We start from the raw sequence: 22,464 nt of genomic DNA on the forward strand, positions 1-22,464 counted from the left end.
GTATTGATGAGTGTTTACTGTTGCGACAGAATATATGAAGAAATCAGTTTGTAGTAATTGATAACTTGGAAAGAATAAGTGTCATAGTAGTACACTCTTAAAAATAGTCAGAAAATTACAGGTATTACAGATCAAGAAAAGTAAAATCACATTAGAATACAAATTAAAAAAGCAGAGAATCAATAAATACAAAGAGAAGAAAATGTTAAACATAAATAATTGAGAATTAAAATATTGCACATTAACAGATGAAATCAAGATTTAAATAATTAATGTATCTCGATGAAATCAAATTTGACATGTTTAGGGGATTGATGTATATAACTAATTTGGTGCAGATCCAAATAGAAGCCTGGATCTATAGGTGCTAGGTTCTGTTTCTTTCATCAGTTTATCAGACATGAGCTAAAGACACTTTACATATATGAAGGAAGACACTAAAGATAAAACAACATCATAAGAGTCAGGTTTCTTCAGTTGTGGCTTTCTGAGGTCCCCCCCTCGGTTAAAAGTTATTCCCCTCTCTAGTTGAGGGATTAGGGCAGAGGATGCCACACCTTGTCAAGCCCTTTGAAACAAATTGGCTACGTAAAGAACATTGAATTGATTGATCGGACACAGTGATGCCGCTTCTAAACTCATCTTTCAATCAAAAGTCCTCACTGCTCTCCCATGATGGTGTCTCGTGTCTTCGAGGACACAGTCAGAGTATGGCAGGTTGCATTATGGGGCCTGGTGGCTGCCTCATGTAAACTAATCAAGTCATCCTTCACCTCTGCTCGGATGTGACGCAGTGGTTTCCGCCTGCCTGTGGAAAGAAGGAGGGGGGGGGGATGCTGAGCTGGGATGCTGATGCTGTGGGTACCACTTTAACGCGATGGATGCAGACCACGCCCTTTCCCGACCCGCCGACAGAGGGCGCTGTGGCGAGCTGAGCATCATCCTCATCATCCTCATCAGCAGCTTCACCCCCCTGTCCTTCCAGCAGCGTCTCACCTTCAACCGGACACACGCACGTCCACCGCCGCGCCCGCAAAACACACGGAGGATAAATACCGATCGTCCCACAGAGGAGCACGAGCAGCACCAGAGTCGGTGGTCGTAATGATGTAGCGGATCGTTTTACGGTTTGACTTCAACATTTAGCGCGTCCGCCTCACTGCGACACGGAGACACCGTCCAGCTGCGCACCAATAAATCTGCACCTCACCCGAAACCATCCGGCCCGTCCTCCGGCCTCCTCTGCACCAAGAAGGTCCGAGAGTCTGCGCATCGCTCTCCCGCAGGCTCCGCATCCCGCTCCCGCAGCCTCTCTCCTCCTCCTCAGCAGCAGAACGCAGCATCCTCCACCAGCTCAGTCTGCGCCATGGCCGACATCCCAGCGGAGTGCAACATAAAAGTGCTGTGTCGCTTTCGCCCCCTGAACCAGTCGGAGATTAACCGCGGGGACCTGTTTCTGCCCAAATTTCAGGGCGATGACACCGTCGCCGTCGGGGTGAGTATGCACGGAGGCGCTTTGTTGTGCACACACAGGCCCCTCATCCATAAATCATCAGCTGCTGGAGACATCTGTTTGGGTCGTGGGCTGTGCAGCAAAACCTGATCATCGATGCAGCACCCCCCCTAATCTGTCTTTACATGACAAAGCAAAAATACTTGCAATGTTGTTGTTGTGCGTATTCGGGCCTTTGATGTGCACTCAATGATACAGGCTGTTTTACTGTACAGTTCACATCTGAGTGGTTCTCATTCATAATACATGATTATTAATAATAAAAAAGTTCAAGGCCACGTCACTCTATTGATTAAGTTTATTATCCTCTTTGTAATTAATTTCTCCCATATGAAGGAGACTCCTTTTCTTGTTAGTCAGCAGACACTGGCAGGTCTCAGGTCTGTGATGATGTTTGTTTAGACCCTGGCTGGTGAGCTGGGTTGATCAAAACCTGACTATACTGTTTTTCATTCACTCGGAGGAGTTGATGTGTGGAAGCATTTCTCAGAGCAGTATCTGAAATTGCTGTTGACACGTTGTGAATGATGAATCTTTTCAGGGTACCACCTTAGGCATTTACTAAATATCAAGATTATCAAAAGGTATCCAACACTGCAAACCTGTCCATCTGTTTATATGTTTAAAAAATCTTCTTTGGGTCTCATCAAATTTTCGTCAACAGTTTATGGTTTATTCTAATGATAGTTTCTAATATAATCACATTTTCTCAATTTTTATTTGGAACTACGTGCTGTTTGTCTTGATTCTTATCAGCCTTATTCAATACGTCAATGAAACCGATGTTCATTTCCAGAAAAATCTAGAAACAGGTTGACTTCCATTGGAAACAATCTGAAATAATGCCACTTCTTGTTTTTGCTACATAGTTTACATTTTTCAACTATAGACACAAAGGGTTTGACAAATGGAGATTTTCTACGTAGGCGTATTTGGGAATAGTGACTACGCCTTTGCTTTGTGATTCACGTTTACATTTGAAATTCAGAAAATGTATATTGAATTGATCCCATGCTAAGATAATTTCAGTTTAAATGAGGAGAAAATAAAAATATAGAGGCTCGTCAATCAATTTAATTGAATCATGTGTGAGTTCAGTTCATTAAAAATGTGGTCAGATTGCATAATAGTAAAGTTTATTTCAGTTTTGCACGCGTACGTTACTGGTGGTCTCTCTTTAGATTTAGAGTTTTATTATTGACTGTGTAACTCTTGTGTGAAGAGATTTAAAACGTGAAAATAGAGACTATACGGAGTTAAAAAGATACTGTTGAAGCATCCTCCTGATAATGGAGACATCTGGACCTGACCTTCTGGTCTCCTCTCAGCATGATGCTGGACAGTAGAGCCAGGAACTGATCTCTCTAATTGCATTCAGAGAGGATCAATAATCATTAAACGAGCTCATACATCGCTTACTGACCTGCTTTCTCTTTTCTCTGCCTCCATCCCCCCTGCCTGTTTCTCTGCCTCAGGTCTTTCACCAATCTCTTATTTCTTTCCTCCCCTGTTGTCACTGTCTCTCCGTCACTCAACCATCTCCATTTTTGTGTCTCCTTCTGTTCCTCCTCCCTCCTGAATGTCTCTCTCAGTGAAATCTTCCTGTCATGGCGGCAGATGAATCAATCTGTTAATGACATTTCATACGGCTGGTGTTCTGGCAGCTCGTGTTATTGTGTTGCATTGTGGGCCTGCGTATCAGGTGGGAGGGTGACATTCAGAGGCTTTAACGGCCTGGTTTATGCAGAGAGGATCGTCGGGCTGAGTCACGCGTCGGTGTGTCTCACAGAGGTTGTTTGTGTTTTAGGTGGAGCTGATGTATTGGGGACAAATTTTGAAGTAAACAAAACATATTCCTGTGGATGTAGCCTCCACCACACACTCTAATGTTTGAAAGATTTAATTTAAATAAATATAAATAAATATGCACTTTTTACTAAGCTTTTAAGTAAATTAATTTCAGAACACAGTGTGCAGCAGCTTCATTAGTCTCTATTAATTTTCACACAACATATTCAGTGCTGAGGGGAGTAGCAGTGGTAGGAAGAGTCTCTTCACACAGCTTCTGTAACATCTGTATGATGTCTGATGTCCGCAGGTGCTGAAGCTAGAGAAAGAAGCACCGCAGGACCGTTTCTCTCAGTTTCTACTGAAATCATCTTCTTTTGTTGACTTCTTTTGAGCTCAAATATGTTTGTTTTTTTCATTTCAGGAGATTTTTCTAACATAAAGAAATATAGTTTTTGTGTGTTTTCACACAACAATATATTGTGATGGAGAATATGTGTTTTTAATAAGAGGGTTGGCAAAGATTTGAACAAGCACTATTTTAGATGAGTGCACATCTTATTCTTGGTGTCTTTATATTGAGGCACGCGAGGATGAGTGAGTCACTGACCACCTCGCAGGGGTGACATCATTTCCCAAAGCTTACACAGATCATTTGCTTTCGAGGAAAAAATAAAAGTGTTTTTTAAATAGATTTTGTTTCAGACCACACATGAGTTACTTTACAATATCAAAGTGAGCATACATTTCTTTATTGATTGTCATTATCCCCCTTATTAGTTTCATTCCAGTGACACCCTCTGTTGAACATTTAAGACATAAAAGATTGAACACAGATTGATTATTCAAAAGCTAAAATGTAACATAGTTTGATGATAAAGAACTGTATTCTCTCTTATTTCCCTTTAACAACTGTGTGCTGTCTTTCTCACAGGGGAGGTCCTACGTCTTTGACCGCGTGTTTCCAACCAACACCACCCAGGAGCAGGTGTACAACACCTGTGCCAAGCAGATTGTCAAGGGTACGGATGAATAGCAGAAATCCGATTATTTAAACATACCTAAAATATTCACTGTGGTCTCATTTGTTCTTTTTTGTCTCATAGATGTGCTGGGTGGCTACAATGGCACTATCTTCGCATATGGACAAACCTCCTCCGGGAAGACTCACACCATGGAGGTGCACTTTTCTTTTAAATAAAAAGATGCCGTGTTTGTACTTTTGGTCATCTTATAGAAAAATCTTTGAACATGTCATCACCAGATTCATTTTAATGTTAATTCAACCATTGGAAAATGACCCTGTCTGCTCACACTGGATTTGTATTTTTGATGGCACCATGTATTTTATCTGTGTTCATTGATTCTCTGTCGTTATATTTGTGTGGTTAAGACTCTCCTTTACTTTGAATTAACAGACATGAAAATGTAATGTCATTATTGCAGGAAGTCCCCATTGACAGCCAGTAATACTTTTATCTGCAGGGCAAACTCCACGACCCTCACCAGATGGGTATTATTCCTCGCATTGCTGAGGACATTTTCAACCACATCTTTGCTATGGATGAAAACCTTGAATTCCACATCAAGGTATTTGATGAATTAATGTCTTGTTATTGTAAATCCACTTTATACCTTTTTAAAATTGTGCTCCACTGTCCTTGTATCTACAGTTCAGTTTCGTTTTTGACCAGAACAATAATAATTTAACTTTTATCTCTTGTTACTAGAATTTTAATGCTATAAAACACGTAAAACGAAATATTTTGGGGGGTTTAATAAATGTCCTTCTTCCTCACCAGGTTTCCTACTTTGAAATCTACATGGACAAAATCCGTGACCTGCTGGATGGTTAGTGCTTATAAATATTTGGATTTTCCAGACTTTAGTGCATTATGCACGAGTGTAACTTCTTCTTTTCCAGAACTTCAATACACTATTTGAATCCTTCTTTATTTTTCAGTGACAAAGACCAACCTGTCTGTCCATGAGGATAAGAATAGGGTGCCCTATGTGAAGGTTTGTGAAAGTACTGTTCTACACTGGGTGAAAGTCTGTCTTTGTGCTGCCTGAGATCCTCTGGATTAAATCTGTCTCATGTTCTGTGTCAGGGATGCACTGAGCGTTTCGTCTCCAGCCCTGATGAGGTCATGGATGTGATCGACGAGGGCAAAGCTAACCGTCACGTGGCTGTGACCAGTGAGTCCTTTTCATATTCTGATATCTGATCACAATATACTTGAATATTAGAAATCATGGTTACATATATTTAAAAAGAGAAATCCAGATGCTCACAGTAAAATATGTTTGGCTCTTCTTGACAATAGCAGTAAGTCTTCTTACCACTCCGCTTGCACATCAGAGCACGTGACCCAGTCGTGATTTCTCATCGGTGGCGCTCGCAGCTCGTCACTGATGCGTGAACTCATCGCTGAGTGGCCTGTTATTACGTCTTGTTATGTAATCTCCGTGTTACAGTGTGTCATACTCTTCCAGGTGCTTTAACAATGCTCTAAGACACTTTACATGGGTTTCATAAAACATAAGCAAGTTAAAAAAAATTACTAAAAGTAGACAATAATCTGTGGCAGTGCAATGTTCAGTAAACTAGCATCAGTATTTTTAGTTACAACAATAAAAGCTCCCTGATGTGAAGTAATTCCTGCTCTTTGGTTTCTCCTCTGTGCTGCTGACTCACTGACTTTGGTCCAGAAATAACGTCTGACTAATGGCTCCAGTATAGGTTTACAAATCAGAGTGATGCTGTAGCTTCATCCTTGGCACACAAAATGTTCTTACAGCGTAAAGGTAACAGATATCTTCATCACCATTTAATCCAGTTATTATACTCAATCATTTCCATAGATCTCTAATGTATTTAAATATTAAAAATATTCTTCATGAGGATTATATTTGTCTTACATGTTTATTTGTATGAGATATAATTGAAAGTGTCATTATCATTCTCATTTTAAGCAAATAATAATTTTTTATGCAATAAGTTTGAATAAGTGCTGTCAGTGCAGCTTTTGTTTGCAGGTATCTCAAAAGACAAAATAGTAACAACACAAAACACAAAGAAACCTCCTCTGAGAACTCTATAAGCAATAAAGCAGTATATGTACTGCCTTGTTTATTTAATAAATTAATGTATTAATTTGTTATTGCTGTGTTGGAGTCCTGTACTGAATTTGACCAAAGGGAGGAGCAAAGACAGTGAGACCAGATGAAGTCTGGGATTTAGTGATCACAACAAAAATAAATAAATCTCAACCCAGTCAGTCGTTTCTTCAGTTAATGCATTGTGTGCCTCTGCTCGCTGTGTTGGCTCGTCCTCAACACAGATAGATTTTGGCCTTTTCTTCAAAGAACCTGACTTGGCCTTTGTAAATCATCTGTGCTGCAGGACTCGAGCTGTTTGCAAACATATCCAAGAAGGGGAATATGATGGACACTGCCAAGGTGCTGTCTAAATTAGAGAATGGCCTACAATATGTCGCATTGCTAAGGCAGGGGGCGGGTAATATGAGTCAAGTACACGATTAACACGGTGAAATGAAATATAGTTAATGCAAATAAAGGGGAAACAAAAAAATCTTATATTTCCATTTGTAAAAAGAGAAACTCACTGTTGTTCAAATCAAATACTACAGAAGACCACAGAAACCAATATAGCCAATCACAGAGTTAGTTCAAATGTACATTGACTATTATTATTTCCTGCTTTTCAGTGAGAGGCCTAATCCTGCAGCACCATTTGTGATGAAACTGTGTTTACATCAGTAATGTGACACTGGAGTACACTAGCAGACACTTTTATAAGTGATGTTTTATTGGAATAAAATTATTTTCTTTGCAGACATCAGCACTGACTCATCTAAAATGCGTTCCTGGTCCTAGACCACTGAGTCTTAATGGATTCTTGTATATAAAAACCAAAGCTCAGATCAATCGTCTGTCGCAGATCTCTGTAAAAGAACACGTCTTACAAATCATCCATTCATTGCAGTGATCTATTAGCAATCTCTTACCAGACGGACCAATACAACACAACTCATCCTCCTAATACTTAGTTGCAGCTCGTTCTGGTAGAAGATGAGTCCCTGCTGCATGTTCAAATGCTTTAACTATTCATCTTCTTCTGTGTTACGACTGTGAATTAAACAGTGTCATTGAAAATGAGGGTTGTATAAGATCCACGCATATATATTATATATTAATTAGTATTTCACATGGGCTTTACATCTTTTTATAAATGTTATGTATTTGTTAGAGAGATGATGGATGTGTATGATTGACAGATGTCAAATGAAAAAGATCATATCACTTTTTAATAAAGAAAGGTGAAAGTAACTCACAGTAATAATATGTCTTAAAATATTAAGCATTGTAATGGTAATTATGTGATAAGAATCAAATTAACAATCCAGCCAGAGTTGGCAGCAGCAGAGGGCCAGATTAAGTGAGAGCGCCTCAGTCTTCTGTGTTTCCTGTCGGTGCTTGCTGACTCACCGTGCTGCAGAATGCTGAGCTGATAGCAGACTAAGAGTGTGACACTGCAGACACTGAGCTCAGGCCCTCGGATATCATCTGTGGAGAAACCTGAACTTTCTGACTGTGAGGACGTCCAACAAAACCACAGGCATTCAGATCAGTTTTATCTGCACTGGGAAATGGTGACGAATTTCTGCTGCGGTAGATGCTTGTTAAAAAGGACGTGGTACATTTCAAATGCCCATGCATGACTCTCCATTCGTACGTAAATGACCATAAATGAGAGGAAAAAGTTGACATGATCGTAAACACTGCTGATACTAAACAGAGGGAAGACACAAATAATAGTTTATATGTTTTAAAACATCTATGTCCTGAAATACAGGAAGTTAAAATCAGGTTAATTTCATCCGCCTGGGGGCTGAATGTTTATAGTGAATGCCACACAGCTGCAGCGTCCATGGTTCGATTCCAGATGTCTGTGTGCTCATATCTCAATCCTGAATTCTTGATATTCCCTATAAAACACTCACTTCAACACCAATTGAAGAAGGAATTTGTACAGTCAGGTTTGAGACTGCAGTCAAACCTCTTTGGTGTTTGTTTCCCCAACTGTTTCTGTCTTTGTTCAGACATGAATGAGCACAGCTCCCGCAGCCACAGCATCTTCCTGATCAACATCAAGCAGGAGCATGTGGAGACTGAGCAGAAGCTGTGTGGAAAACTCTACCTGGTTGATCTGGCTGGCAGTGAGAAGGTCGGAAACTCTCTGCAACACCTGCAACTCATTCTGACTTCAGAGTTTTTTGTTTTATTACATTTGAATGATCTCCAGCTGTGCATCAGTCTTGTTTGACTTCGCTCTCTCTGTCTTTGTCTTTCCTCCAGGTGAGTAAGACGGGGGCTGCAGGAGCCGTCCTGGATGAGGCTAAAAACATTAACAAGTCTCTGTCTGCTCTGGGAAATGTCATCTCTGCGTTGGCTGAGGGCACGGTGAGTCATTCCCACCAAAACTCCCTCATTCTTTATAGAGAGTAAACGCTGATGCCATGGGTATCTGATAAAGTTATTACATTTAACAAATTATTTTGGTGACTTAATCTGTCTTGAGCCAATATATGAGACATTTTTGGAGCTAATGTTAATTAGTTGATATATTTCCTTTTTTCATTTTAAGTGAAATGTTTTTTTCATTTTACTCGTAACTTTATAACTTTATAACTTGATTTATTTGTAGAATCTGAGAAAAATAAATGCAAGTATCCTTCATTCCTACAAATCGGACCCCATATAACGTGGCAAATCTCCATGTCATTTCTGAGAGTGATGTACAGCAGCTCTGTCACTGTCCATTACACACATGATGATGAGTGAATATAATCTGCTTATCAATCTCGACAGAACCACAAAATCAAGAAGCAAATAAAACACGCCAAAAAGTATTTATTTTTCCAGCTGTGGTTCCAAAATCTTGATTTTTCTCCTCCTCTTCCTCTCTCCTTCTCCCTCTTCCCCTCTCTTCCTCTCTCCTCCTCCCTCTTCCTCTCTCCTCCTCCTCCTCTCTCCAACAGAAATCTCACGTGCCGTATCGTGACAGCAAAATGACTCGCATCCTGCAGGACTCTCTCGGTGGCAACTGTCGCACCACCATGTTCATCTGCTGCTCTCCCTCCAGCTACAACGATACTGAGACCAAGTCGACTCTGATGTTTGGCCAACGGTAGATACCCCTGGAGATAAAGTCGATGTATCTTTGGAAAGAAACCATGCTCTTCAGAAACAAACATTTTACATTTGAAATAAAATCAATAACATAAATTTTTATTTTATAATAATAATCACATTTTTTATCTCAACAGAACTTTTCCTGGTTATAAAATGTGATAATGTAACTCAAGGAAAAATGGAAACCATAAATGTGTCTTATTTTTTTCCACATCTTGCAGTGTTGATTATTATTCCCCTCTAAAGTAGGCCAATGAGCTATTTTGGGCATGACCTAAAATCCAAACACAATAGATGCAGATGCTAAACAACACTAAATAAAATCGATTGCACTTATCATCAGTGGTGGAAAGTAACATTTAAATGTACATTTCAAAGTACATTTACTCAAATACTGTGCTCAAGTACAATAGAGAGGTACTTTAAACCAGTTATTGCATCCACATTGCAGGTATCCATCAGTTGTGAACAGCTCCACCAAAACTTCCTATTGAAGTGGGTTTTGGTGAGATACTCAAAAGATTTGTGTATCAGTGACTCTATGTCTTCGTCACAGTGCCAAGACCATCAGGAACACCGCCTCCATCAACCTGGAGCTGACTGCAGAGCAGTGGAAGAGGAAGTTTGAGAAGGAGAAGGAGAAGAACAAGACCCTGAAGGACACCATCCAGAAGCTGGAGGCCGAGCTCAACCGCTGGAGGAACGGTGAGTCGACATTTTCTGACTGACAGACGTTCATGAGAAGCCTTGTTTCTGCAGCATCACAGCAACTCTGCACATGTTTAAATGTCCTGTACCTTCATCCCTGCCTTCAGGAGAAGACGTGCCTGAGACAGAGCGGACCACTTCAGATGTGGTGATCCGGACTGTGGAGGAGCGCCCAATTTTGGACAACGACACCTCCTCTATTGTGGTCCGTATTTCCGAGGAGGAGCGTCAGAAGTACGAGGAGGAGATCAGGAAGCTGTACAAGCACCTGGATGACAAGGTTCTAATGCACAAACATTGTCATTACATTAGATGGAGACAATACAGACGTTTGAGTCATTATATTTGATAAGATAATCGTTTTATAATCAAGATTATACACCTGATTAAACCCCTGAAACATATTATTCACTGAAATGTCATTATGGAATTAATAATGTTAGACAAGATGATTTTTTCTGTGTCACTGCTGCTCATACACTCATGCAAGTTGTCCGGTGTGGGTGGTACTGATGTTGGTATTTATATCATTAATACAGGATGATGAGATCAATCTGCAGTGCCAGTTGGTGGAGAAACTGAAGCAGCAGATGCTGGACCAGGATGAGGTGGGTACACACAAATACATGCACACACACACACACACACACATTTCAAAGTAAAAGCTTCTCTAGATGTCTCCTTTCCTCCCTCCAGCTACTGGCCTCGTCCCGCGGTGACGGAGACAAGGTCCAGGCTGAGCTTGGCAGGCTGCAGGTGGAGAGTGACTGTGCCAAGGCTGAGGTGAAGGAGGTGCTTCAGGCTCTGGAGGAGCTGGCCATCAACTATGACCAGAAGAGCCAGGAGGTGGAGGAGAAAGGCCTGCAGAACCAGCTGCTGGCTGACCAACTGGCCCAGAAAATGGTACGTTTTAAGAGGTCTGGTGTGTATGTGTGATGAAGTCAGAGGCTGGAGGTGCAACAGAAAGATCCAGTAGCTGACTGCACCATGGAGACCAGCAGCTGCTGTAGCAATGCAGTTTATCATGAGTGAAACAAACTGCAGGAATTATATTGCAATCAGGTACCGGAGAAAACTCTTCAGGGCCTTTTCACTCAGTTTATTTCCTCCACCAAGGAGGTTTAGTCCCAGTATGATTTTCGTTTCCTTCATCATGGAGATTATGTTTTTAGCTCGGTTTGTTAGTTAGTTAGCAGGATTATGCAAAAACTACTGGATGGATTAGTAGAGACATGGTGGAAGAATGCGGTTTGAGTCAGCAAAGAACCCGTTTCATTTTGGAATTCTAAGATCCTGATGAATAAAATCAGACATGTTAAGGGACTGATATTTATGAATGTGTTACTCAGTAGTTTGAGATCTGGATCTAGTTTGTAAGAAAAGACACCGACTCTTTTTCTCTGACAGGCCAGTCTGATGGAGCTGGAGGCAGAGCTGTCTCGTATGCAGGAAGCGAGCAGTCAGCAGAGGAAACGTATCGCTGAAGTCCTCAACGGCCTGATGAGGGACCTCAGTGAGTTCAGCACCATCGTGGGCAACGGCGAGATCAAGCTGGTGAGTGGAATCACAAGACGTTTCAATCAGAGGGACAACTGATACTGATCTGAATTTCTCCTCCGACCTGCAGCCGGTGGAGATCAGCGGCGCCATCGAGGAGGAGTTCACGGTGGCTCGCCTCTACATCAGCAAGATCAAGTCGGAGGTGAAGAGCATGGTGAAGCGCTGCCGACAGCTGGAGATCATGCAGCTGGAGTGCCACCGCAAGATGGAGGAGACAGGGAGGGAGCTCTCCTCCTGCCAGCTCCTCATCTCTCAGGTGAGGGACAGAGGGAGAGGGACAGGAAGGGATGGGAAGAGATACAGCATATGGATGTAAAAGACAGAATCAGGCAAAATTTAAAATGTATTTGTAAAGAATCATCATGATCATCATGGCTGGGTTTTAAGCCATCCTTTGTGATTTGATGTGGGTGATTGTGTTTGTACAGCATGAGGCTAAGATCCGCTCTCTGACGGAGTACATGCAGAGTGTGGAGCAGAAGAAGAGGCTGCTGGAGGAGAGCCACGACTCGCTGAGTGAAGAACTGGCCAAGCTGCAAGAACAGGGTAACATGCAAAACAGTTAAAGACTTAAGCAAAGGAAAACTTTAATGCTGTACTGTACATAATTAATTATGTGCAAACTAAATGCTTCTTTCTGTTGTTTTTACAGATAACTCCCTGCTCGAAGGGAAGGATGGAGAGAAGGGCGAGACTGAGGATGGAAATGTGAAGGTGAGAAGCCTCGAAAGGTCATTTCAGAGTGGAGTATATTACTTTAAAATCTGATTTGGGAACAGAAGAAAATCAACTTAAAAAAATGGAAATGTGAACTGGCTTCTTTCAAGCAGCTCATTTACAGAGTTACAGCTCAAATATTTATTGAAAGATCTTGGGCCCCTATTTAGAAATGACAAGTCACCATGACAACTAAAATTCATATCTGATCTATACATCATTGATTTTTATACTCAGCAAATGAACAAAAGGTGAAATATAATAATATACCCTGTGTTACATGTCATCAAAGTGAATGTACATTTTCTAATTATGTATTTCTTTTTAATAAATATACATTTACATTGTCTGTAAATCCTTGCTTGAATATTGACGCATATACTTGGTTCTTCAAATCACATTTTTTGTGTCATGTCCTTCCTCCTATTGTGCACTTTGTGCATGTGCTCTTTTCCTGTGCAGAAGACTGTCCGTCAGCAGGGAGAGTCTCACCGCGGCCTCCATCACAAGCAGCTGACCCGCCTGCGGGATGAGATCAATGAGAAGCAGAGGATCATCGACGAGCTCAATGAGTCCGTGACCATCTTTATTTATGATTCTATCTTTACATAAATATCATTTCTTCTTAACATCCCTTATATACTAGTATCACAATGATTCACAATTTGCTAATAATCATTTCCTCCTCTCCTCCTGAACATGTGTGTGTTCACTATTCCAGTCGTAACTCTAAGATGGAGCTGGAGCTGGCTCAGGTTCGAGCAGACTTTGAGCGTCTGAAGAGTCAGGACAACAGCAAGAGCGAGCGCCTGGAGGAGCTCTCGTAAGTACCTGGGAAATCCTTATTCTCTGTACGGGTTGAAAACAAGCAGATGATGAGAGTCAGTACATGTTGGTGATTGGTGACATATTGATCGACACCTCTATGGAGGATGTTAAATATTAGAGGATTGAGTGGAAACAGTCCAGTCTACCTCAAGGATGGTGAAAGTGAGGGGGGTTCAGCACCTCCTACTGGTTAGAGAAAGCAATGGCAAGGCAATACAGTTTTCTAAAATCAATTAAAGAAACTTTAATTTGATTATCTACAGTGACCTTTTGACAGTAGCATAGTATCAGACCTAACATTAAGCCTTTTTTATTTTATTTAACATTTAATTCAATTTTAGAACATCCTGTATATTTTCGGTGGCATAGTTGACATTAGAAGAAAGCTGATGTGTATTTTCTTATGTTGGTAATAGACCCCAAAGTTAGCTGATTGTTTGTTTTTATAAAACTGGTTTAAAATGTTGCTGGTCTTTCAAATGAATAGGAATAATCATTATATAGACTTTATTGTAACTTCCCTCAACACTGACCGACCTCCAGCATCCCTGGTCTACCTCCTCATTAAATTCCAGCACAGGAAACTGAAAATTCAAGGCAAAATATTACAATGTTCTGACATATATACAAATATCGTCATGTTTAAAATGAGAGTTTTGTTGTTTCTGTCAGATTCCTGCATGAACGCCATGAGCAGACCAAACAGGACATGAAGGGTCTGGAGGAGACTGTCGTGAGTAAAATATAATTACTTTATCTATCTGCCGGCATCTCCCCTGAAACATTTGTCAAAAGTTGTCTTCTTAACCTTGTCTCAATCCATATGTCCTCCAGGCCCGCGAACTCCAGACCCTCCACAACCTGCGCAAGCTGTTCGTTCAAGACCTCACGTCGCGGGTTAAAAAAGTAAGCAGCTGAATTTTCCTTTTTAGGGTTTTAAGGAATCTTTGACCTTAATTCTGCCCCCTGATCAATCTCAGTAAAAATAGCAACAGCAATCTACATCCCTCTCATCCTTATGACCTTTAGATATGATACAGTATATGTGACACAAGAATTTCACTTTAAATATAGAATAGTGGAATGAACAAAGTAAATATCCAGAGTCCTAAAGAGGTCTCATATTTATATATATATACCATGCAAAATACTAGATGGCATTTGTCCTTGTTTTCTTTTTTGCAATGTTGTGATCCGTCACAGAGCTGTTGAAAAGCTTACAACCTTACCTTCTATTTTATTTCTGTTTCTAGTTTATATTCCTGTCTTTTTGCTCCGTCGTCTCTTCTGCAGAGTTCCGAAATGGAGCCTGATGATAGCGGGGGGTCTTGCACCCAGAAGCAGAAGATTTCCTTTCTTGAGAATAACCTGGACCAACTTACAAAGGTTCACAAACAGGTAAGAAACACATCCAGAGGATGTAACTTCAACTGTAACTTTCCTTGATGTAAACATGGCTCATGATTTTTATATCATTTATATCATTAGACTGGGAGACTGCTGTTTTCATTCCATGAGACGCAGCAGTTTTGGAGGATGATTTGCTCAATACATTAAACCTATTTTAAGTAGATTTACAGTTTTTGTAAGTGGCTGGAGAAGACACACATATAAGTGAATCAATTCACTTCCATCACACTTCCAACAAATGGTGTATTTCAATAATTCATTCAACCAGCAACGTTAAGTGTTGTACTGCATCATTTTCTCTGCTCTCCTTCGAGTGTCATTCTTTCTCTCTCACTCTGTCTCTCTCTCGTCCAGCTGGTTCGTGACAATGCAGATCTGCGTTGTGAGCTTCCAAAGCTGGAGAAACGTCTTCGGTCTACTGCTGAGAGAGTTAAGGCCCTGGAGACTGCACTGAGGGACGCCAAGGAGGGCGCCATGATGGACCGCCGCCGCCATCAGCAGGAGGTCGACCGCATCAAGGATACCATAAGAGCAAAGAGCGCCCTGCGCCGCTCCCACGCAGCACAGATCGGTACTGCACTCCAGTTCACTGATGATTCTGTTTCTATTAATGATGGGAAATATATTTGAATTTAACAATGACACAGCTTAACCCTATCTAACATCACTTTATCATCCAAGCCAAGCCGGTGAGACCGAAGCAGCTGCCAGTTTGCTCTCCCACAAACCCGTTCTACACCTACGTCCGTGCCACTGAACACGCCAACACATACAGCAACGCCCTCTTCCAAGGCAGCGCGATACAGTCAAACTCCGCCTCCGCCATCTGCAACCCCAACTCTGTCCAGAGCAACACGTGAGTGGGAACCATTCTACCTCCTCCAGCCAGATGTTGGACATTGTTATATAAAGAAAGAAAACATACTTTATACAGTATTATCTACTTTTGTTATTTCAAATGATTAAGGATATTCATTTGTAACCTCACATACTGTGCTGAAGTTTAACTTTTTCTCTCTTTTCTGCACAGAGTTTCCACAGCACTGGGCTACAGAGCAGGCAGATATAACGGAGACACACTGGAGTCTTTCCCACTCAACATTGACAATGGTAAGAAAAAGAACGCACATACCTGTAACAGTCTAATGCCCATGTATGTATTTAAGAGTAATATTTACATGTGTATTTGTACATGCTTATGTAGATGTGTTTGATGATCAAATTGGTTTTAAGAATGAGATTGTTGATCTTTATATTAAATACTTGAGATAATTGTTCTCAGTGAGTGTGTTTTATAATGAATGTAAACTCTTTGATACAATATATCATTGTATCAATTCATTAAAATGAGATTAAAATGAATTAAAGTAACAGTTATTTCTATTACTGAAGTAGTATTAGTGTTGATAGTTTTTATCAATCAATAAATCAAACCACTTTTCTGTTACAGGTAACAACATCAGTGAAACGAGAGACATCAATGACAACAGGTGAGGACGTCAGTAAACAACAACAGCTTCTTGTTTCTAGTCACTTGAACTAACTGTTTAAAACAGGTTATAAAATAAACTCTACTCTAGATTAAACAGTGATTTTACTCCTAAATAATTATTTATTCTTTTTTGTTGGAGCCTTTGAACAGATGTGAAGTGAGATGTGGTTTTGTTGTAATCAAGTGATCAAGTTCTCCATGGGGCTGATATTAAATGCATCGTCCAGGAGTTATTTGCAGTAAATTATAATGGAAGAGTTGGTTGTTCACTAAGTGTGATGTTTGTTTGTCCTTTCCAGGAGTGATGTTCACTGTGGCAGCGAGGTGGATGATTCAAACAGGCACTACGTCATTCAGCAGGAGACGGCTGCAAGTTAATCCCAGGGTAACTAAACACATACACACACACACACACACACACACACACACACACAAAGCAGGCTTTGGTTGGCTGCAGGTAAACAGTCTGTGTGGAGACAAAAGAGGCGGGGCACATAAAAATGCATCAGCTTGTTAAATGTATCTGCAGATAGCTGATAAAAGAGATCATCCAAAATGTCCTTTTGACATTTACAAAAAGTATCGCTGTTTGTATTTCGTGTGGAGAAATAATGTCTGATAAAAGAAACTAGAAGGACTGTAAATATTGTTCTGAGAATCTTAGCCCAGATATCTTTGAAGCCCTAAAATATTGGCCGTTGCCCCCAGAGGCTCATCAGCCGATAGCCCATGGTCCCCGAGATTGCTTTATCACAACTTCATGAATTGATGAGAAAAAAAATTTGAACTGAAATGAAAGCATAAAATAACCCCACCCCCCACCACCCTCAAAACCTTGTTTCTGCTGACCCCCAGCGATTGAACTTCTTGTTCTGCTGCAGTGATGTCCAGGTGTACTCCAGGACCCTGTGACATCACTGCTGGCTGCATAACAATTGTGACAAAGTACGTTTCTATCAGCAGCAAACTATACTCATCATTCGTGTGTGGGTGAGGTCAGTGGTGAAACGTTCAACTAGTGCACGCAGCCAAACTCAGCTTTTCACTCTTTGGGGGGGTTACACTTTCATCAGTTTTATTAAAATAACAGTTACGACATGATTAATATGATGTGTCCAAATCTATTTTTCCGATGACCACCTCTTATTCTCTCTCTCCAGATGACGACCAAACACTGTATCCACCCATGGACCCTCCCCTCCCATCTGCATGCAGCCTGTCTCCCTATCCCTCCACTGCATCACTGATGAAGACGAAGATGAAGATCTGTAGCCATGTATTCTAATTACTAGATGAAGCCCCCCTCCCCCCCCCCCGCTCTTATGGTGACCACCCTCATCCTCAGGTTTGGGATCAAGTCCACTCCAGTTCAGTCAGTGCAAGAAACACATGAAATCAAATGTTTTTATAGTTCCAGAATAACCACCACGAATTTGACCACAATTTGTCAGAAGTTGTCTGTGATGCTGATCAACCTCCTGAGGTGTTGGAACTGAGGTGGGGCTGACTCCATCCCTGAACACTTGGTACACACATGTTGTAAATAATAGTGCTGTATACTCCAGTAGAGGTTTTCGACCAGCAACTGTTTGTGTGAGCGCACAGCCTCCACCGTCCCCTGCACACGTCTTCTTTAGGGCATCATGTGGACGACATACAGTAGGCACACATGACCTTTTCCTCAGTCATAAATAAGAGTATAGTGTGTAGTGCCAGCTTGTAACTGAAGACCCACACTCTTCATGCATGTTAGCGGGGTTAGCTTTCAAATTGTTGCATGTCATGATTCCACTCAGGAGCTGGAATGCTGCGTGTGAAGCGTCTGATCGACTTCGACAGATGCCAAACAAGGAGAGAGAGATGGTTTCCCTTAATCCCGATCCTGGTGTCAGTGCTTTAAATTTTCTATTTTAAAATAAAATCCACTTCATGCAGGGTTGTTGTGGGTGTATCACAGGAAATATTAAAAAAAACCCACATCTGGGTTTACTTTTTATCTTAGAGAGAGACATCAGATGCAAAAATATGAGGGAAACCTGGCCCAGATTTAATGTGCATAGAGGAAAACTTTTGTAATTGCTTTCATACTGTGATGTCACAGCTGTATCATGCTATTGTACACGCCAGGTAATGCTGCCCACATGCATTTAATGTTGCTCCCTGTGCTGCATCCCCACCTTGTGATCTTCTTACCGAGCCTTAACAAGAGCTGGTTTCTCATGATCAATTTAACATGTGTTCATGTGCATACATTTGTAATTGCTACCTCTGAAGCTACTTATTACACGCACTATACTAAGATATCATCCTTTCAAAGCAGAGGTCTTTAAGACAAGTGGCAACTTTGGTACAAAAGCTCTATGTAGATATAAATGTTCTTTATAAAGCAGTAAAAAGGTCTCGTATGCAGAGATTCCTTCATTACAAAGCAAGATCAGAGCTGGGTAGGCACATTGACATAAACCCTTTACTGCAGGAGAGTCACCGGACGTCTGGGTTCATTCATCAGGGCAGGTCATATAATGTCAAGTTCAGTGTTAAAGGAGAAATATACAACATCGGTTTTCCTATTTCCCTAAACTTTAAACTTTTGAGGCTGAAAGGACGGAATCTGAAGCTACACTATTGACGTGCTTCTGAATTTTGGTTTAGGAACATCTCAGAACCTGTTTGTGGAGGCTGTTTAGCGATTCTGTGTGTTTTTAATCAGATCCATTAGACCGATGATGAGAAAGTGTCTGTAAACTCGTCCCCAGCTGAGCAGCCACCAGTCTGACGTGGACGGAGAGTTTGACAGATTGTTTGTTGTCAGATCGTGCTGTAATTCTTCTGTTTGAAATCCTGACCAGCCAATCAGGATAGAAGAAAGCAGCGCGTTGTAGGTGGTGGGCGTGTTTGGACTGAGCAGAATAAAAGGTCGATTTAGAGCAGACGTGGTGTTCCTAAATTAAAACAGGCTCTTTGTTGGACCAAATTTAAATATATTGTGAAGCTGAATGTGCCTTCTGCAATTATAAAGAGCAAAAATATGTGTAAATGAGAGAGATGTAATTTGTCTTTCCATTAACAGCGTGTATTTACACTTTGACCATGCTCATCGTCTCTGATCCAATTATCCTGAGTTAGATTCAGCCTCTTTTACTATTTGAACATCACAAACTTTAGTTTTATTTTCAAAACTATTTCTGAATGGAGACTTCAGTGTGTTACATTGAATGACTTGGTTGTTTCTAATTTCACCCAGGTATGAACTCAGAATGCTCCTCCTCCATCTCATGTTCTTACTGACATCAACAACATCTCAGGGCTTCACATCCACAATCACAGTGACCACGAGACACCGCCAATGTTTTCCTCATCAGATTTAAAGCTACGTGATCTCAGATGAACAATCAGCTCAGTGTGTGTTCTTAAACAACAGAACAGGATGATGACTCTTATAGAAATATTATAATTTCAGACAAACACTACGTAACATCTCCATTCTGGCTCATGACACCCTAAATGAAACAATCCCTCAGCAGCACCCTGGTCAGACCCTACTGTACGTGTCCAAGCAGACCCTCTATTTGACATCATGTTTTAAGTGTAATAAATAATTTAAATGGAGGGAGAATGTGTACTATATTGTCACCTGCTGTCCCACTGTCTGATTTCAACATATCTAAAAATGTATGTGCTATATATTGTTAATCTTGTAAGTAAAGTAGCGTGCCATGACATAGTGAAACGCAAAGGAAAGGTACGCGCTAACTTGTTCAGAGAAATGTTTGTTTTATTTATTTCTGTATGCCAATACTGTAGCGTCGACATGAATCACCGTGCAAAATCTCTGTATATATAGACTCATCACTATGCTGTACTGTCTGTGAACCATTGTGTTGTAGTAAAAAGTTCAATAAACTTGTAGAAAGGAGATTGTGGATGGGAATCATTTGGGTCCAAAGAGAATAGTCTGAATATGGATGTTTGAGAAAAAGAGAAAACTCGCTTTCAGTCCAAATTGGCTTCATCTAGTGGATGTGAAAGGACATTACAACACTGCTGCAGATTCAATTGAATGAAAAATCACTTTATTGGTTCATTGTTCCTCCACTTTCAGCTAATCTTCTCTTAGGAGGAGCAGCTGCATTTAAATCAAATGATAATGGGGTTTTATAGATGCAAAATTCCAACAGTGGAACAGTTTCATTTTATAAAAGAGATATACACCTCACTTTATCATTTCTATGGTCCAGTGTAGTCCTGCTGTTGGTTTCCCAAATGCATTTTATATCTGCCAAGTCAGTTTGTTTGTTTGTTTTTAGCAGGACAACACAAAATCCATTGAATGGATCGCCACAAAACTTGGAGGAAGGATGAGACATCAGCCATCAAAGAATCCTTAAAATGTTGGTGTGGATCCAGACAAGATAAGGTGAAATTTGATATTTTCACCAGTGAATCATTCATGAATGTTGATTATTAAAATATCAGACATATTTAGGGGATTGATATTTATGAGTGTGATATCTGATGTTTCTTTTTTGAATTTGAGAGGACTGCTGGGCAGAGTTATGTGCTCTGCTGGGAGCTGCAACTGTGAAATATGAATATATTAATCATTTTTGTCATCATATATAAGAACGAGATGTCTGATGTGGATATGTGGGCGTACGTAAGAATCTGAGATCCCAGCAGATCCAAATTTTAATGTTTCATCTTGGTGTTAAAAACCCTAGAAGTCTGTGAATGTAACTCATTCATTCCTCTTCTGTTTTGATGATAATCACTCTCTGTATGAGCACTGTCATCAGCCACGTTTCTTCTGCGGAAGTGATGAGAACCCCAAAGGACCTTCCTTTGCTCCCTCCATAATAAGCCACTCTACATTGTTCCCACGAGAAAGGAAGCAGTGATGTAAACAGCAGAGGCACGTGAGGCATCTTCATACTGGAATCTGTTGCATGCTCTTACAATAACACACATTCAGCTGATGAGAGATGATCAGAAATGTTCATGTCTACAGTGTTGGATCATTATCTGGAAACAATTTTGCTCTTGAACAGGAGTTAGAGAAGAAAAGAAATACACTTCAGTTATTTCCTCAGACTTATTGTGCAGCTTTATCTGGAGAAGTAGACCATAATAGTACTAATCCTATTGACAATAATTAACTTATCTTTAAATTAATTCATGTAAAAGCTTGACACAAGGAATCAGCCTAAACTGATGTGTTTTAACTGAGTAAGTGATGTTGACACTGTGTTTCCCGCCTCAAACATTATAGAGTATTCACATTAATCATAAATAGTTGTTACTCAATGAATTTTTTTATAATGTAATGTTAATACTGCAGTTTCATGTTTTTATTTACCCTTACACCTGTAGAAAAAGACACCAGGTCATCAATGTAGACTCAATACTCAGAATAATAACAATAATAATACTAATGATAATTAAAGACACAAACATATAAATCAGATGTAGCCTATAAAAACAGTTAAACTGATTCATTAACACAAATATACCCACCATGTGAATTCTCTGTGGTTGTGTTGTGAGTATAAAGCTGCAATGTTAAATTTGACTGAGTGATCCTATTGGGTGTAACATGTGAACACGTGATGCTCAGAGACTCTTCTCTTGTCCTCGGAGGTTTCAGTCTCTTCCTCTTCTCTCTGTCTGTCCATTGATTCCCACTGAACTCTGCGTGCGTCCCCGCCGCGCGCCCCCGCTGCCTCGTGGACAGACTGTGTGGCACCAGCAGGACGCGACAGCGCCGAGCAGCAGCAGGAGCAGCAGCAGCAGCAGGAGCAGCAGGAGACCGAGGGGCCTCCACCTCCGCTCCTCCAGGTGGACGCACAGCCGGGCAGCGTCTCCGGTGTCCGCAGCAGCGTGTTCCCGCAGAGGGTCCCGCACCGTCCGCAGTCTGGACACGAGGAGCGACACGCAAGGTAGAGAGCAGCCGCATGCATGAAGTTCAGTCAGTGTCGTGTCTGATCGATTACCTATATGATCGATCATGTATTTTATAGGTGATGTTAATATAGTGAACCACAGACTGATGTCACACTTGCTACTATGAGATGAGTGAGTTTAAAGTTGGTACAGTGGAGTGACTGATGAGGATGATGAGGATGATGATGATGATGATGGTGGCTTTCTGCCCTCTGGTGATTTTTTTCAAACAGAATATTTGATGAACAGGTCACAGTTTAATGTCTCCTCCTGGTACCTGTGGTGAGGC

General features: G+C 40.8%; 2 protein-coding genes across 2 annotated transcripts in view; both read left to right on the plus strand.

The window, feature by feature from the left end:
* The first annotated feature begins 914 nt into the window (after positions 1-914).
* On the plus strand, positions 915-20,151 carry kif5aa (kinesin family member 5A, a). The gene is made up of 29 exons (XM_020089458.2): positions 915-1,495; positions 4,236-4,323; positions 4,408-4,481; positions 4,787-4,891; positions 5,104-5,152; positions 5,265-5,320; positions 5,413-5,500; positions 8,428-8,552; positions 8,684-8,788; positions 9,367-9,515; positions 10,077-10,225; positions 10,336-10,508; positions 10,768-10,836; positions 10,925-11,131; positions 11,636-11,782; positions 11,856-12,044; positions 12,217-12,334; positions 12,441-12,502; positions 12,968-13,077; positions 13,227-13,328; positions 14,006-14,066; positions 14,168-14,239; positions 14,627-14,731; positions 15,098-15,314; positions 15,425-15,599; positions 15,774-15,853; positions 16,194-16,233; positions 16,535-16,620; positions 17,396-20,151. The coding sequence occupies exons 1-28, from the start codon at positions 1,367-1,369 to the stop codon at positions 16,611-16,613; spliced, it is 3,123 nt and encodes a 1,040-aa protein (XP_019945017.2). The 5' UTR covers positions 915-1,366; the 3' UTR covers positions 16,614-16,620; positions 17,396-20,151.
* A 1,771-nt stretch (positions 20,152-21,922) lies between these two features.
* Positions 21,923-22,464, plus strand: part of LOC109630962 (pleckstrin homology domain-containing family G member 4B-like) — a gene marked incomplete at its 5' end in the record, with an annotated part of 36,825 nt that continues 36,283 nt past the window's right edge. Inside the window, one exon of the mRNA XM_020089501.2 lies at positions 21,923-22,171. Within this exon, the coding sequence (XP_019945060.2) occupies positions 21,923-22,171 (249 nt within the window). The remainder of the gene's footprint in view (positions 22,172-22,464) is intronic.

Source organism: Paralichthys olivaceus, chromosome 6 (genome assembly GCF_024713975.1).
Source record: "Paralichthys olivaceus isolate ysfri-2021 chromosome 6, ASM2471397v2, whole genome shotgun sequence".
Lineage (NCBI taxonomy): Eukaryota > Metazoa > Chordata > Actinopteri > Pleuronectiformes > Paralichthyidae > Paralichthys > Paralichthys olivaceus.

Excerpts from the sequence above, each read along its gene's own strand:
- kif5aa (XM_020089458.2), top strand. The coding sequence starts at position 1,367 with ATGGCCGACATCCCAGCGGAGTGCAACATAAAAGTGCTGTGTCGCTTT. Across the intron at positions 11,783-11,855 it reads GCAACGGCGAGATCAAGCTG|CCGGTGGAGATCAGCGGCGC; the intron begins GTGAGTGGAATC and ends TCCGACCTGCAG. Across the intron at positions 14,732-15,097 it reads TTACAAAGGTTCACAAACAG|CTGGTTCGTGACAATGCAGA; the intron begins GTAAGAAACACA and ends TCTCTCGTCCAG.